At 34.6% G+C, this 12,490-nt stretch overlaps 1 protein-coding gene across 2 annotated transcripts in view; it reads right to left on the reverse strand.

Moving 5' to 3' along the window:
• rgs17 (regulator of G protein signaling 17) overlaps positions 1 to 12,286 on the reverse strand; it is a 38,908-nt gene extending 26,622 nt beyond the window's left edge. Inside the window, exons 1-3 of one of the 2 annotated variants that reach the window (XM_087277790.1) lie at positions 12,130 to 12,286; positions 9,904 to 10,132; positions 8,739 to 8,775 (exon numbers count right to left, since the gene is read on the reverse strand). In XM_087277790.1, coding sequence (XP_087133916.1) covers positions 8,739 to 8,744 — 6 coding nt within the window. In that variant the 5' untranslated portion in view covers positions 8,745 to 8,775; positions 9,904 to 10,132; positions 12,130 to 12,286. 2 annotated transcript variants of the gene reach the window in all.
• Positions 12,287 to 12,490: the final 204 nt, after the last annotated feature.

A 12,490-nucleotide genomic window follows, 5' to 3' on the forward strand; every position in this document is an offset into this window, starting at 1 on the left:
TGACGCTGTCTGAGCCTTACGTCATAATTTTTTTTTATTACGCCGGTAATACCGGATACCGGGGTAAAATATGGAGGCGGTTTGACGGTATCAAAATTTGGATACCGCCCAAGCCTAGTGTATGCCTTTTCAAATCATGTCCAATCAAGTGAATTTACCACATGTGAACTTCAATTAAGCTGCTGAAACATCTCAAGAATGATCAGTGAAAACAGAATGTACCAGAGCTCAATTTAGAGCTTCACAGCAAACGCTGTGAATACTTATGTACATGTAATTTTTCAGTTTTTTTTATTTTTAATAAATTTGCCACGATTTCAAAATATATTCTTTTTACATTGTCATTATGGGATATTGTGTGTAGAATTACTGAGGAAATAAATTAATCTAATCCATTCTGTAACATAAAAATGTGGAAAAAGTGAAGTGTTATGAATACTTTCCGGATGCACTGTAGGTAATTATCTCACAATTCAGACTTTGTTAAATGGAATTTCAGTCCATGTCTCTCCATTTGGACTTTCCTATTAGAACTGAATGTTTAAATCTGTCAATTATTATGAAAATAGTAAGAAAATTATCATGTAAAAGTGAAACGTGAGCTAACCTCATTTGTGAGAAATTAATTCATGATTGTATGTAAACTCAGAATTCTGAGGAAAGAAACGTCAGAATTGCAAGATATAAACTCAGATTTGCAAGACATATGCTTCTTTTTTCCATTTTTTCTAATTCAAATTTTGATTTTTCCCTTTAAAATGTGAGTCTCACAATTATATTAAAGGTTACTTCCTAGTTTCGCCCTCACAGCACTTAACTTTAGACGTCTTTAGACTTCCTGTTATGTTTCAACAACTAAATAACAGGGTTTCTGCAGATTTCATAATGTCAAATTTAAGACTTTTTAAGACCATTAAGAATTAAATTTAAGGCCTATATCACAATATCAAAAACACGTTTACAAAGAGAAAATGCTAAATCACAAAAATTTGTGGTAAAATAAATGTATTCAAATTGAACAGTACTAAAGACAGGTTAGATGCACTATTGAACAACAGTAAAAACAAACAAACAAACAAACATCTTAAGGTTGATTTATACTTTTGCCTTGCGCCACATCTCGCACCTCACGAAACAGACAAGGCTGTTATTTGATGTATTCGCCATGGAGATATTCTTTTAAATGACAGGGGGCGGTCAAGAGAAACATACAGTAAAATTAGACAGATAAACATAGAAGTAGAAAGCTTCTGGAACAAGGTCATATCATTTATGTCATTTAAGATAATTGTTTTTAATTATTTTATTACTTAATATAAAGATTTTTATTACCATTTAAGATTTTTTTAAATCTATTTTTTTAATCTAAATGATGCATCACTTGCTTTTGTTCATATCTCAGACAGTTAAATATTAATGGCAACAGATCTTGACTTGCTCTACAATTATATTTTTTATTATGGCAGGAATAAAATGACATTTTTAATTTTTTTATTTTGCCCACTCAACAATTCACACATTACTGTCTTGCTAGTTTAGTTATCACCAATAAAGCCTAGAAATTGGGCATCAATATATTTTAAACTGATAGGTTCATATATTCTTTTGCAGTTACAGTTGAAGTCAGAATTATTAGCCCCCCTGTTTATTTTTCCCCAATTTCCGTTTAACGGAGAGAAGATTTTTTTTCAACACATTTCTGAACATAGTTTTAATAACTCATCTCTAATAATTGATTTAATTTATCTTTGCCATGATGACAGTAAATAATATTTTACTAGATATTTTTCAAGACACTTCTATTCAGTTTAAAGTGACATTTAAAGGCTAATAATTCTGACTTTAACTGTATCAATTGTAATATATACGTCAGTGTAAACCTATGAACGGTGGAAAAACATATTCTGTAATATTAAAACCACCTGGGTCTTCACTTATGCATGGCCTCTTTTTTTGTTTTAACAAACTTATCCCTCAGGTTTTTTCAAACTTATACAAAAACTTTCCTCCTTTCCCACTGCTGTTGCAATTTCTAGCCAAGAATTATTGGTCATCTGGTTCTACTTCTCCCTATGATCACGCATGGACAGATCATAAAGAAGATGTGTGTACAGTCATACCTGTTTCAGACAAAATCTCTTCAAAGTGTTTTATATTCAACTCAAATCAAATGTGGCACCACACGTACTGTTCACTCGAGTCTCAAAACATTTCGTGACCTCCGCTAGTCGAATGCCGCATGTCGCATGAACCCAAAGCGAACCTCCACAAACACAGCGATGACATCAAATTCGTCACACGCACCGAGTTCAATAACAGAAAGCTGATTGGCTATTGTTAGTATTGGCTTGTCGGTCTTATTTGTAGTTGTAATACCGCAAATTACAATTGTACTAGTGGAATAAAGAACTACAACACCACGAAAACCAAGCAACAACAACAAAAAAAAGAATTTACATGGGCATTAGATGAAGCGTTACATGGACATCCTAAAAAATATTTAAGACCTGTGCAAAAATATTTAAGACCTAGAACAGCGAATTTAAGACTTTTTAAGACCCAGCGGAAACCCTGAAATAAATACTAGGTCTGACATTTTTAACGGATGCTGTCAAAACTTTTTTTACACGTTATATCTGGACATTTTCAAGCTGTTTTGAGAATCGTTTAGTGCTTTAGCATTACAGTCCGATGCTCACAGCAACTCAAGTTCGATTCCTGCCTTGAGGTCCTATGCCAATTCTTTGCCTCTCTCTACTGCCCACACTTTTCTGGCTATACACTTTACTTTCCAATCAATTAAATGGGACAGCTGGAAAAAAAATTATTATTAAAAAAAGAGAATGTTTCATGGATACTGTCAAGATTATCTTGCAATCATGAGTTTAAATCTGACAAGAAAAAACTAAAAATGTATGATAACAAATATGCAATTACCTTCCTATTTTGTTACCCAGTGGCCAAAACAAGCTTTTACAGAATCCTCCACAAACAAATATATCCTACACAGGGTAATTAGAAATTTGAAAACATGTTTTAGCCTACATTTTTGTGAAACCCCAAAAAATGTACTTCAGAATTAATTTGACTGCGGTCTCTAGGTAAAATGAATGCTATGGGGGAGTATGACACCAACCATATTTGTTCCTATTTACACATGATATTTACAGGGACATATTATTGACAAATAACAGATTATTTTTGTGCTATTCTTTGCTCAAAAAGGTAATGATTCGCACTCATCAAGTAATTGTTTCGTACTGTTTTTACTTTTACATTCTTCAGGTGATACAAAAAAAAGTTTCGGCACAATGCCTTCCTCAGTGTGAAATGTTTAGGCATTGTTTCGAAACGATTGTGTTTTTATATCACCCGAAGAATGTAAAAATAAAAACAGAACGAGGCAATTACTTGATGAGTGCGAATCATTACCTTTTTGAACAATAGTATTGACAAGAATAACGCACCAAAAATGTTTCTTTAAAAACCACGTGCGCGCAGGGCAAACCTCATTACTCTGTGCTATTCTTTGCAAAACACCTAATGAATACAACAAAATAACATAACAATGTCTATGATTTGTAATAGGATAAGTTTGCCGGACCTATCAAACTCGATATGAACAGCCTTTCTTTTTCAATTTACTCTGTAGCTCAGTACTTGTTTTTTTTTATTACAATGTTGTACTTGGATGCATAGCTCTTGGATTCAAGAAATAATTTGGGTGAAAAAAAAAAGTTTTGCAGATATGTAGACATTGCCCTCTAGTGGACTTGTCAACTGAAATGCGCAACAAAAAGTTCACAGAGCAAAGTATTTTATGTTACATAAAAATGCAGCTTGAAGCAATGAACCTGTGCTAGATATAATATTAAAGAGGGAAACACACAAAAAATAAATAAAATAAACCAAAACAAACCTAAAAGCTACACAACTTAAATGTTTTAATTTCATAACATATTCCCCTGAAGGTTTAACTCAATACAGCATATGGATAGATAAATAAATGCAGGTGCAAGACAGTGTTTACCTGCCTACAATCAAAGTAGAGTAGGCATGAAAATAAAAAAAAGATTTCAACCAATTCTTCCAATATCATGGGCTTGTTAACAAGAAGATCAGATCACGGAATTTAACCACATACATTTGAACTGCATGTGTTTCCAAGAAGCCCTCTTTAGGGAGAGAAAATGAGCAAGTGTTGTTGCTGTGAGCTCCTCTCTGCTCTCACCATGATCCATCAGCATACCATTAACATGTCATTGAAACACATGGGTGATTATTCTGTTTGACAGTTTTATTAATAGTGACCATATGGTCATGGTGCTATAGATGCACCTCTCCTCAGTGTCCTTCAAAGATATGAATTATCGTTTATGATTCTGATTACTTGTATAACTAATAAATAAAAATTTAAAATCCAATGTATAATTTTGTTTGTTATTTAAACTAAAATAAATACCCTACAATATTAGATGTATTGCATTATTTAATTTTATAGCATATTTATAATATGGATGAGAAATTGTATATGAGGGCAGCACAGTGGCTCAGTGACTAGCACTGTCGCCTCACAGCAAGAAGGTGGCTGGTTCGAGTCCCGGCTGGGCCAGTTGGCATTTCTGTGTGGAGTTTGCATTTTCTCCTCGTCTTTGCGTGGGTTTTCCTCCGGATTCTCTGGTTTCCCCCACAGTCCAAAGACATGTGCTATAGGTGAATTGCGTAAACTAAATTGAACATAGTGTATGTGAATGAGAGTGTATGGGTGTTTCTCAGTACTGGGGTGTGGCTGGAAGGGCGTCCGCTTCATAAAACATATGTAGCAATAGTTGGTCCAATCCACTGTGGCAACCCCTGATAAATAAGGGGCTAAGCCAAAGGAAATAAACGAATGTTATATTTGACTAAACCAAACTAACTAAAATTAAAGATAAATAGAAATACGACAATTTTTTTCAAAAAAAAGTTAATAAATGGATTGAAATACTGCACAGGCATCATTTAGCAGCATAAAACCTCCTATAAATACTAAATATTAGACAAAAAACATTATCAACCTAACTTACAGTACAATCACTTGATTAAATCATTTTTTGATCATTTTTGTCAGCTATATATAATAATTTAAGCACATAATTGTGAGTAAATTATTTTAAACCCACTTTCACTTTATTATTAAACCCTAAAATATTTCAAATTATTAAATCCTGCACTAATTGAGTTATTTTGTTTCTTTACCATACATGAAAGGGCATTTTTTATTATTTTATTCAACTAGTGACTTTACAAGTTGTTTGCATGAAGCACTGGTAAACATGACTCCTCACACCATGACCTCAACCAATTTGTACATTTTAGCACAACGCTTTCCGGAAACTGATCTTTTGTCAGGGTTTGGCAGCACAAACACCATATCACATCACCTAGACATCTGATCCAAATATTTGGGGACAAACAGTCTGGACACTAAACGGACAAGCCGGAGGTCTGGGATGGTATCAAATGATCATTTCCCAGTATGGTATTGGTAAATATCCCATACCACATAACCATGGGGCATTTGCTTGGCTGACTTTTTGTCGCAACATGTGGTGCATAATATAAAAAGATCACCGTTGATTGAAATGCATTGCTGTGAGAAAGTCAAGTCCTCTTTTGTGTAAGAAAACAGTAATCAATGTATTAAACACATATTTTCCTTCCCAAAATAAAAACACAAACCCTTCATATTTCTTTTTAATTAATTAAGATTAGATGTACTGATACTGCTGTACTAACAGTGTACTGTTTTCCTAGCTTCATTACATGCTATCAATATTAACTCCTGATAAATTATTAATTACACATGCTGTTTTATCTGTACCTCTGTGTATCTAAAGTATATTAAAACAAAGACTTTGAAACAGAAACCTTACCTCTAAATTCATCCTTACACTTTTAATAAACAGCCCTTCAAACTGGAGAAAGCTCATTGAGCCTGGGATGTGATGTGGACACTCTTTGAGAGTTTACCCTAATTGAGCCATATAAACCACATATGCAAAAACACAACTACAATCAGTTATTCAGTGCCAGGCAATGGAAAACATGCATCATGATGCAAAACACACAGAGGAGTCCCTTTGTTCACATCTAGTCCATTTACCAACAACTGCACGGTATGTAAAAGAGGAAGTTGTGTATAGTAAAGAGGAAAAACAATTAACTATTATACTTTAGGTCTGATTTCATTGGAAATGTTGAATATATTTTGTAAAATGTTATGCTTAAAACAGTGGGTGCAAAAAATAATAGAACCAGACAAATCTATCAGCCAATGTTTGGCTATTTTGAGTTAACTGGCCGTCCATAATACTGAAGTTAAATCCCCTTGAATGATTAGGTATGTTTTTTAATCTGTGGCTTAATTCAGTTTACCTTATAATGCATAATCCTACACACACAGTTCTCTACTTGCATTAAGCAACTGAATTAACTCCCAAAGAATTCATTTATAGGCAGGGACACGCCAATCCAATGCCAAACAACTACCACAGACTGTATCCTCATATTGGCTTGTGTCTGGTCCTGTTTGGACCAAAAAAAAAGCTGCACATGAACACTAAACGAACAACAGCCAAGATTTGTCTTCTCTGCACCCGCGGGTGGCAGAAATCTTTTTTTTTTTTGTTTAACAAAAAGAGTAAACAAAAAATAAACAAAGCAGCATTTACAGTAGTACCATTATCACAGTTAGGGGTATAACGGATCACGGTAGATCCAAAATTTATACGGATCACAACCCACAGTTCGAAACACGTGACCTGCAGTTTAATCCAAAAAGTGTAACGATAGCAGAGAGATTTAAAATCACATGTACAGTATGAAAGCATTTAGGATTTCCTGTAAAATTTAATGATGATGGAAGAGGTTGTGGTAGGTTTTTTGGAATGTCGCGGGTTTCTTAGGTTCTTAAAGGTGTTTTCTGTCACTACTTGTTTAGCCTGTATTAATGCATTTGGTGAAAGCTGCATGATAACCTAATTAAAGATTGGGATCTTGACACCCACACAACATACAGTAAATTATAAACAATGGTGATTTGTATATGTTTATTATTAATCCTTCGAATTGCTGAAAACACAAATATTAGGAATATGGAATATGCATTTTACAACGCTCAAAAATGAAAGTCGTAGGCAGCAATTACATTATTCAATCAATAGGTGGTGACAACCAGCCATCAAAATATGTCAGTAAACAATTCTTTAAAAATGATCCATCTAGCAATGAAACATGAAGTTTTATGAGAGAATAACAGAATCATTTATTGAAAATGAGAAAAAAAAACTATCAGTATTAGTAACATTTAACTTTTTTACAGAGCTGAATATTTAAAAATGTATTTATTTATTTATGTAATAAATGAAAAGCAAATTACATTAATCTCCTCCCCTTCATGATTTATTAGAAAAATGGAATGATCCGTGACAAAAAAATGTCATCTGAACGCAGTGATTTGTGATCCATTACACGACTAATCACAGTGCTTATTGTCATTGTATTTTCAGTAAAAATGCATTTTAGGGGGCTAAGTTAGACATGAAGACTATACCAGGGGCTTGGGGTGCACGAGTTCGGGTTGATTTATACTTCTGCGTCCGCACGGTCACATACCCCTTCCTGTGGCTGATACCGACGCTGACGCGTACCTCTCAAAAAATTACTACCCATTGCAACGACGTCTAGCACAAGAGCTGTGACGCGATTAATCCCAAATAAAGTATTTGCATCAATAAGTTACACACAAAGTCAATGCAAATGTGCGAATATAGGCAACTTAAAGAATGAAGTAGAATGTGTGACATGTTTGCAGAGAACACATGAAATCCGCCTCACTTGAGCCTTTAATGAAAGTTTAGAAAATTTTTAACTCAATTAGCATGAGGAGAAAAACATCCCATGAGTAATCTAGAGTGAGTGACGCAGTGCTCTACGTTTGGTGTGAATCCAGCATTATAATAAAATTTGCAATCTCAAACAGTCAAACAGTTTGTGTAAATAAAGAAAAACATTTAAGTACTGTCTAAATTGCCAACATGTTTATGTAGCTACAATTAAATTTTACACATTTTGTTTAAAGACTTTTGGCCCAGCTTTCTTCCATATCCATCTGTATATACACAGTGCAAGACATTATAGGGAACAAAACTGATTCATTAGTGTTGCCAGATTACACTAGAATTAAAAGCAATTAATGGAAGCTCAACTTAAACCCAGACTCTTGTGAAAATATTTTGTGACTTGTGCCTGCCTACTTTATTGCCTAAGCACAAAGACAATAAATAGCATTGCTTATAAAATAAAGGCATTGAAACCGTTCAAGAGCACACTCTGGTATTCCTTACAAACATAAACAAAACACGACCACTATCTGGTGAGGTTGATTGTTTAAAATGCCAACCATAACAAGTGGCTTTTGTCCCTGTAACATTACTTTGGTCAAAATAAATGAATATAAAATGCATCAGATGCCAGAATGCTGCTATGATTACCATAGTGGCAATGATCACAATTTCTGTAAGAGACATAAAGTACGCACAAAAATTGAAAATTCACTGCTGTATTTAAATGCACTTGCAATCCTCAAACTTAACAGTGTTTAGTGTTTTAAATTGTTAATTTTAAAAACATAGTATTTAAAAAAAATGTATTTAGTAAGTTTTTAAGTGTGCATTTTGCCGTGATCATTTACTTACACTCATGTCTTTTCAAAGTGCTGTGATTTTCTTTTTTCTGTGGATCATAAAAGAAGAAATTTCAAGAAATGTTTCAATGGTTTTGGCAAGACAATGAAAATCAATAGTCACCCACTGTTGTTGTTGTCAGCAACAAAATATCTACGTTTGTGTTCCACAAATAAAATAAAGTCTTACATCATTAGGAAGCATTAAGCTGAGTGAATGTTGAAAATTAAAAAATAAAAATAAAAATGCTACAGCTGAAACTAAAATTTCAACAAAATTTTAGTGTTATAGTATGTGTTTATAGAGTAGAATAGGGAACACTGTTAAAACTTTAAGTATACTTATTAAATTGTGCAAAGTGGTTGGCTTAATTAAATTAAATAATTGTTGCATTAAGTATCATTACTATATTAAAAGTATTACTTATTATATTGAGTTATGTTTACAAAGAGGATTTAAGTTTTGTTGAATTAATTAAATTTGAGATATGAGTCAGTAAAGATTTACATTAGTTTTTAGTTTTTTTGGGCTACGTCCATTAACACCCAGTTCCCAGCCCTGCACAACTCATCCCAATGCTAATAAAAATGTATTATTGGAAAAATGTATTTGTACAAAATATTTGCAAAATGTCACATTAACTCAAATCAAGCATTAGTTAATAATATATTGTGTATATATTTTTACAATTCTAAACACCAGCAGACATTTGTTAACAGTATATATTTATATCAATAAGCGTTTGAGCGCTCTCTTCCCTGTTTAAAATATGTCGGTGTGCAGCGCACTCGTGAATTACATTACAAAGTGTGAAAATGCCTGCGCATGTGAGCATGCTTAGATGGCGCACTGGTCCCGCCTCTAACCCCATTCTCCCACTGGAAGTCTTGTGCACCCTTGTGCACTTCCCCATACACATTCCATGGCAGCAAGTGATGCATGGCATAGGCCATGGCTCGTTGCACAACAGAAGCCTCCTAGAGCTGTTACCCACAAAGCCTGGCTTGAGAAACATGTCACACAGCACTCATGATAACATGTGACCATCACACAGGGGCCAACTTCGCCCACAGTTCTCACCTTCACATCGCCACTCGGCTAACAAATCTTGAGGTTTTTCACATCATCAATGGATTTGCTATTACTCTATGAGTGAAGAACCAAACCCCTAACTTACCATGCAAATTAGCAGCGATTCATCCGAAGATCAGGTAAGAAAATCATGATTCTAATGTCAAATGTTGAGACGGGCAGAGTGCTGGAAAATAAATTGCGGCCTCTTGTATCTTCTCTTATCATGCCTGATGGAGAACGCAGGAAGAGGGTGGAGGTAGGTTTCAAACACCTGGTATCTGCAGGCACACCCTTTCCTTGAGTCAAGGGCTAAATGATCCAGGATAAGACATCTGAGAAATAGATCAAACCAAGAAAGAAAACATCAGAGCTGCTTTAATATGTAGCTTGAAATACTAAAATGTAGGAATAAACTGATAGTAAGGGGTAGATCACTTCTGAAACTGATTATTACACTCAAAGTCCAGTCTTTCTTCTTCTGTATTTTTTTTTACAAATGAATAATTTATTATAAAATATAATAATTAATAATTAGTGTTTGGTGCATAATAACACTTGATAGGATTAAATAAAAAGGAACCACAGCGATATTAAGAATACAAAGACTTTTTCTGAAATAAGCAAACATGTTGTGAAAAAATGTCATTTAATTCAACCTAAATACTGTATATGAACACTAAAGATCAGGCCATGTTTTTTTACGTGTACCCCTTTCTTTTTTGTTTGCAACGTAATCCTAATTATTTATTTAATTATTTTACACTGTAATACAATCCTAAGTTTGTACCAATTTAAAAAAAAGATGAAAAGAACTTCCAAATAAAATAATGAATTTATTGATGCAATTTTTAAATTATGCAATATTAAATTAGATAAGCTGACCAGAAAGCTGGCCAATTTGAATTTGTTAAATTTTCTGAAGATTTTATTGTTAAATTCTGTAAAGCAAAGAATGTTTTATTTATCGATATTGTAACCTTAAAATACTGGGAAAAATTTTTTTTTTTTAATTAATTTAGAATATAAATCCTCCATTACTATACAAAACTGGTAATGGTACTTTATCTTTAAAACCGTGAAAATCAACACTTTCAAATTATTGCTAAAATACTAATCAAATTAAATGTATAAAATCTATAGTAACAATGATACATTATGCATTTTTCATGCATTAACACTGAACCATACCTAAATCCTAACTACTGCCGAGGCAAAATGTATAATTTGACTGTAACAAAGACAACATAACATATTACAGTATATATCACAGAAGTTGACAATAAACACAAGCATTTCAATAAAAGAAAATATTTGTGGGGTATAAAAATGTACTGACTTTCAGTTTCTCTTGATTTTAAGTATTAGTCTGACATTTCATGTGTGTGGAGCGGGTCACTACAGCTTGACTTTTACATAAAGATTCATTGCTGACAGGTCATCTCATCTGTCACCTAAATTGTTCCCCACATGAAACAGATTGTTTTACTCAAGCAGCTGCATTGTAAAACCAGAAGCACAAGTGAATGGGAGGAACTTCAGAACTTGAATGATGATGAATGGCCGAGCAATCAGCCCTCCTCCGGAAGGAAACTCTTAATTTCATGTAGGCTGTCATCAATAACTGAATGCAGGCAACTTACTTCGAGAAATAAAAACTAACGTTAGCTCAGACATCCCGTTTTATCTCATTCAAAACTCAAGCGCGATAAAATGGTCGTCGACTCAAAGGTAACAGCAAAAGATTGGGACTTCATAGTTTACTGACCATAACAAAGTAGTGCGTTGCTTCGTGATGTATAGATATTGACGGCAGTCTTCCTGTTATTTGCCTTTATTACCCGTTGCGGTTGCTTGTCTGTGGAAATCAAAGCGGCTCTGTGTCAAATCCTAGTGAGGGAGCCTATCTAGGCAACATTTTTAGCCATCGTTGAAACCACCATTGGTCGTTTAACACAAACACGAAGCACATAACCCCTTTCGAGGGGTTATAAAAGCCGGTGACACGTTCCAACCGCTCGAATAACATCCAAATATGCTGTCTAGATAGGCAGCTCGCTTGGTTTTGCGACACAGCCAGCATCTTTACTAAAGTCATCACAGGTAAAGCCCTAACGATTACTATCACAAGACGGCCCTGTGCATTTGAAAGTAACGTGCAAATTGTTCGCTAAAATACCGCTGTTTTACACAGCCGAAATATAAATGCCACTTTATTTTTATTTTCGCAGCAGCTCTTTGATTTTTCTCAGCGCAAGGAGGCAACGGCTAGCGCGTTAGCTGGCGAGCTAGCGGAACCTCTGAGACCGTTAAAGAGCGTATGTCGCCTTACCCCTTTTGTTCTAGATGTCAGTCTTCTAAAAGGGTGTCTTTACACGTGTTTATGCGGATATCGGGGGTATCACGCGTTGAGATTGCATGCTGCCGTTTTATCTCCATCAGCGGTGTTTTCCGTCCATCCGCCCAACTTCAGCACCGAGCGAGCCAGTGGAGACGCCCTGCGCATGCGCGGCGGAGCTGTCAGATCACGGAGCGCGAGCTGCGGACAGGGTGCAGAGGCAGAGGTGCAATGACAGACTGAGATTCTGCGATCTCACAATAACTGCCTGCACTAATAAATATACATACACAACACATAGCTTACGTAAAATGGATCTGTGACTCACTATAAAACATTGACAACATTTTCGGCA

The sequence above is a fragment of the Danio rerio genome, chromosome 13 (genome assembly GCF_052040795.2).
Source record: "Danio rerio strain M-AB ecotype USA chromosome 13, GRCz13ab, whole genome shotgun sequence".
Taxonomy (NCBI): Eukaryota; Metazoa; Chordata; class Actinopteri; order Cypriniformes; family Danionidae; genus Danio; species Danio rerio.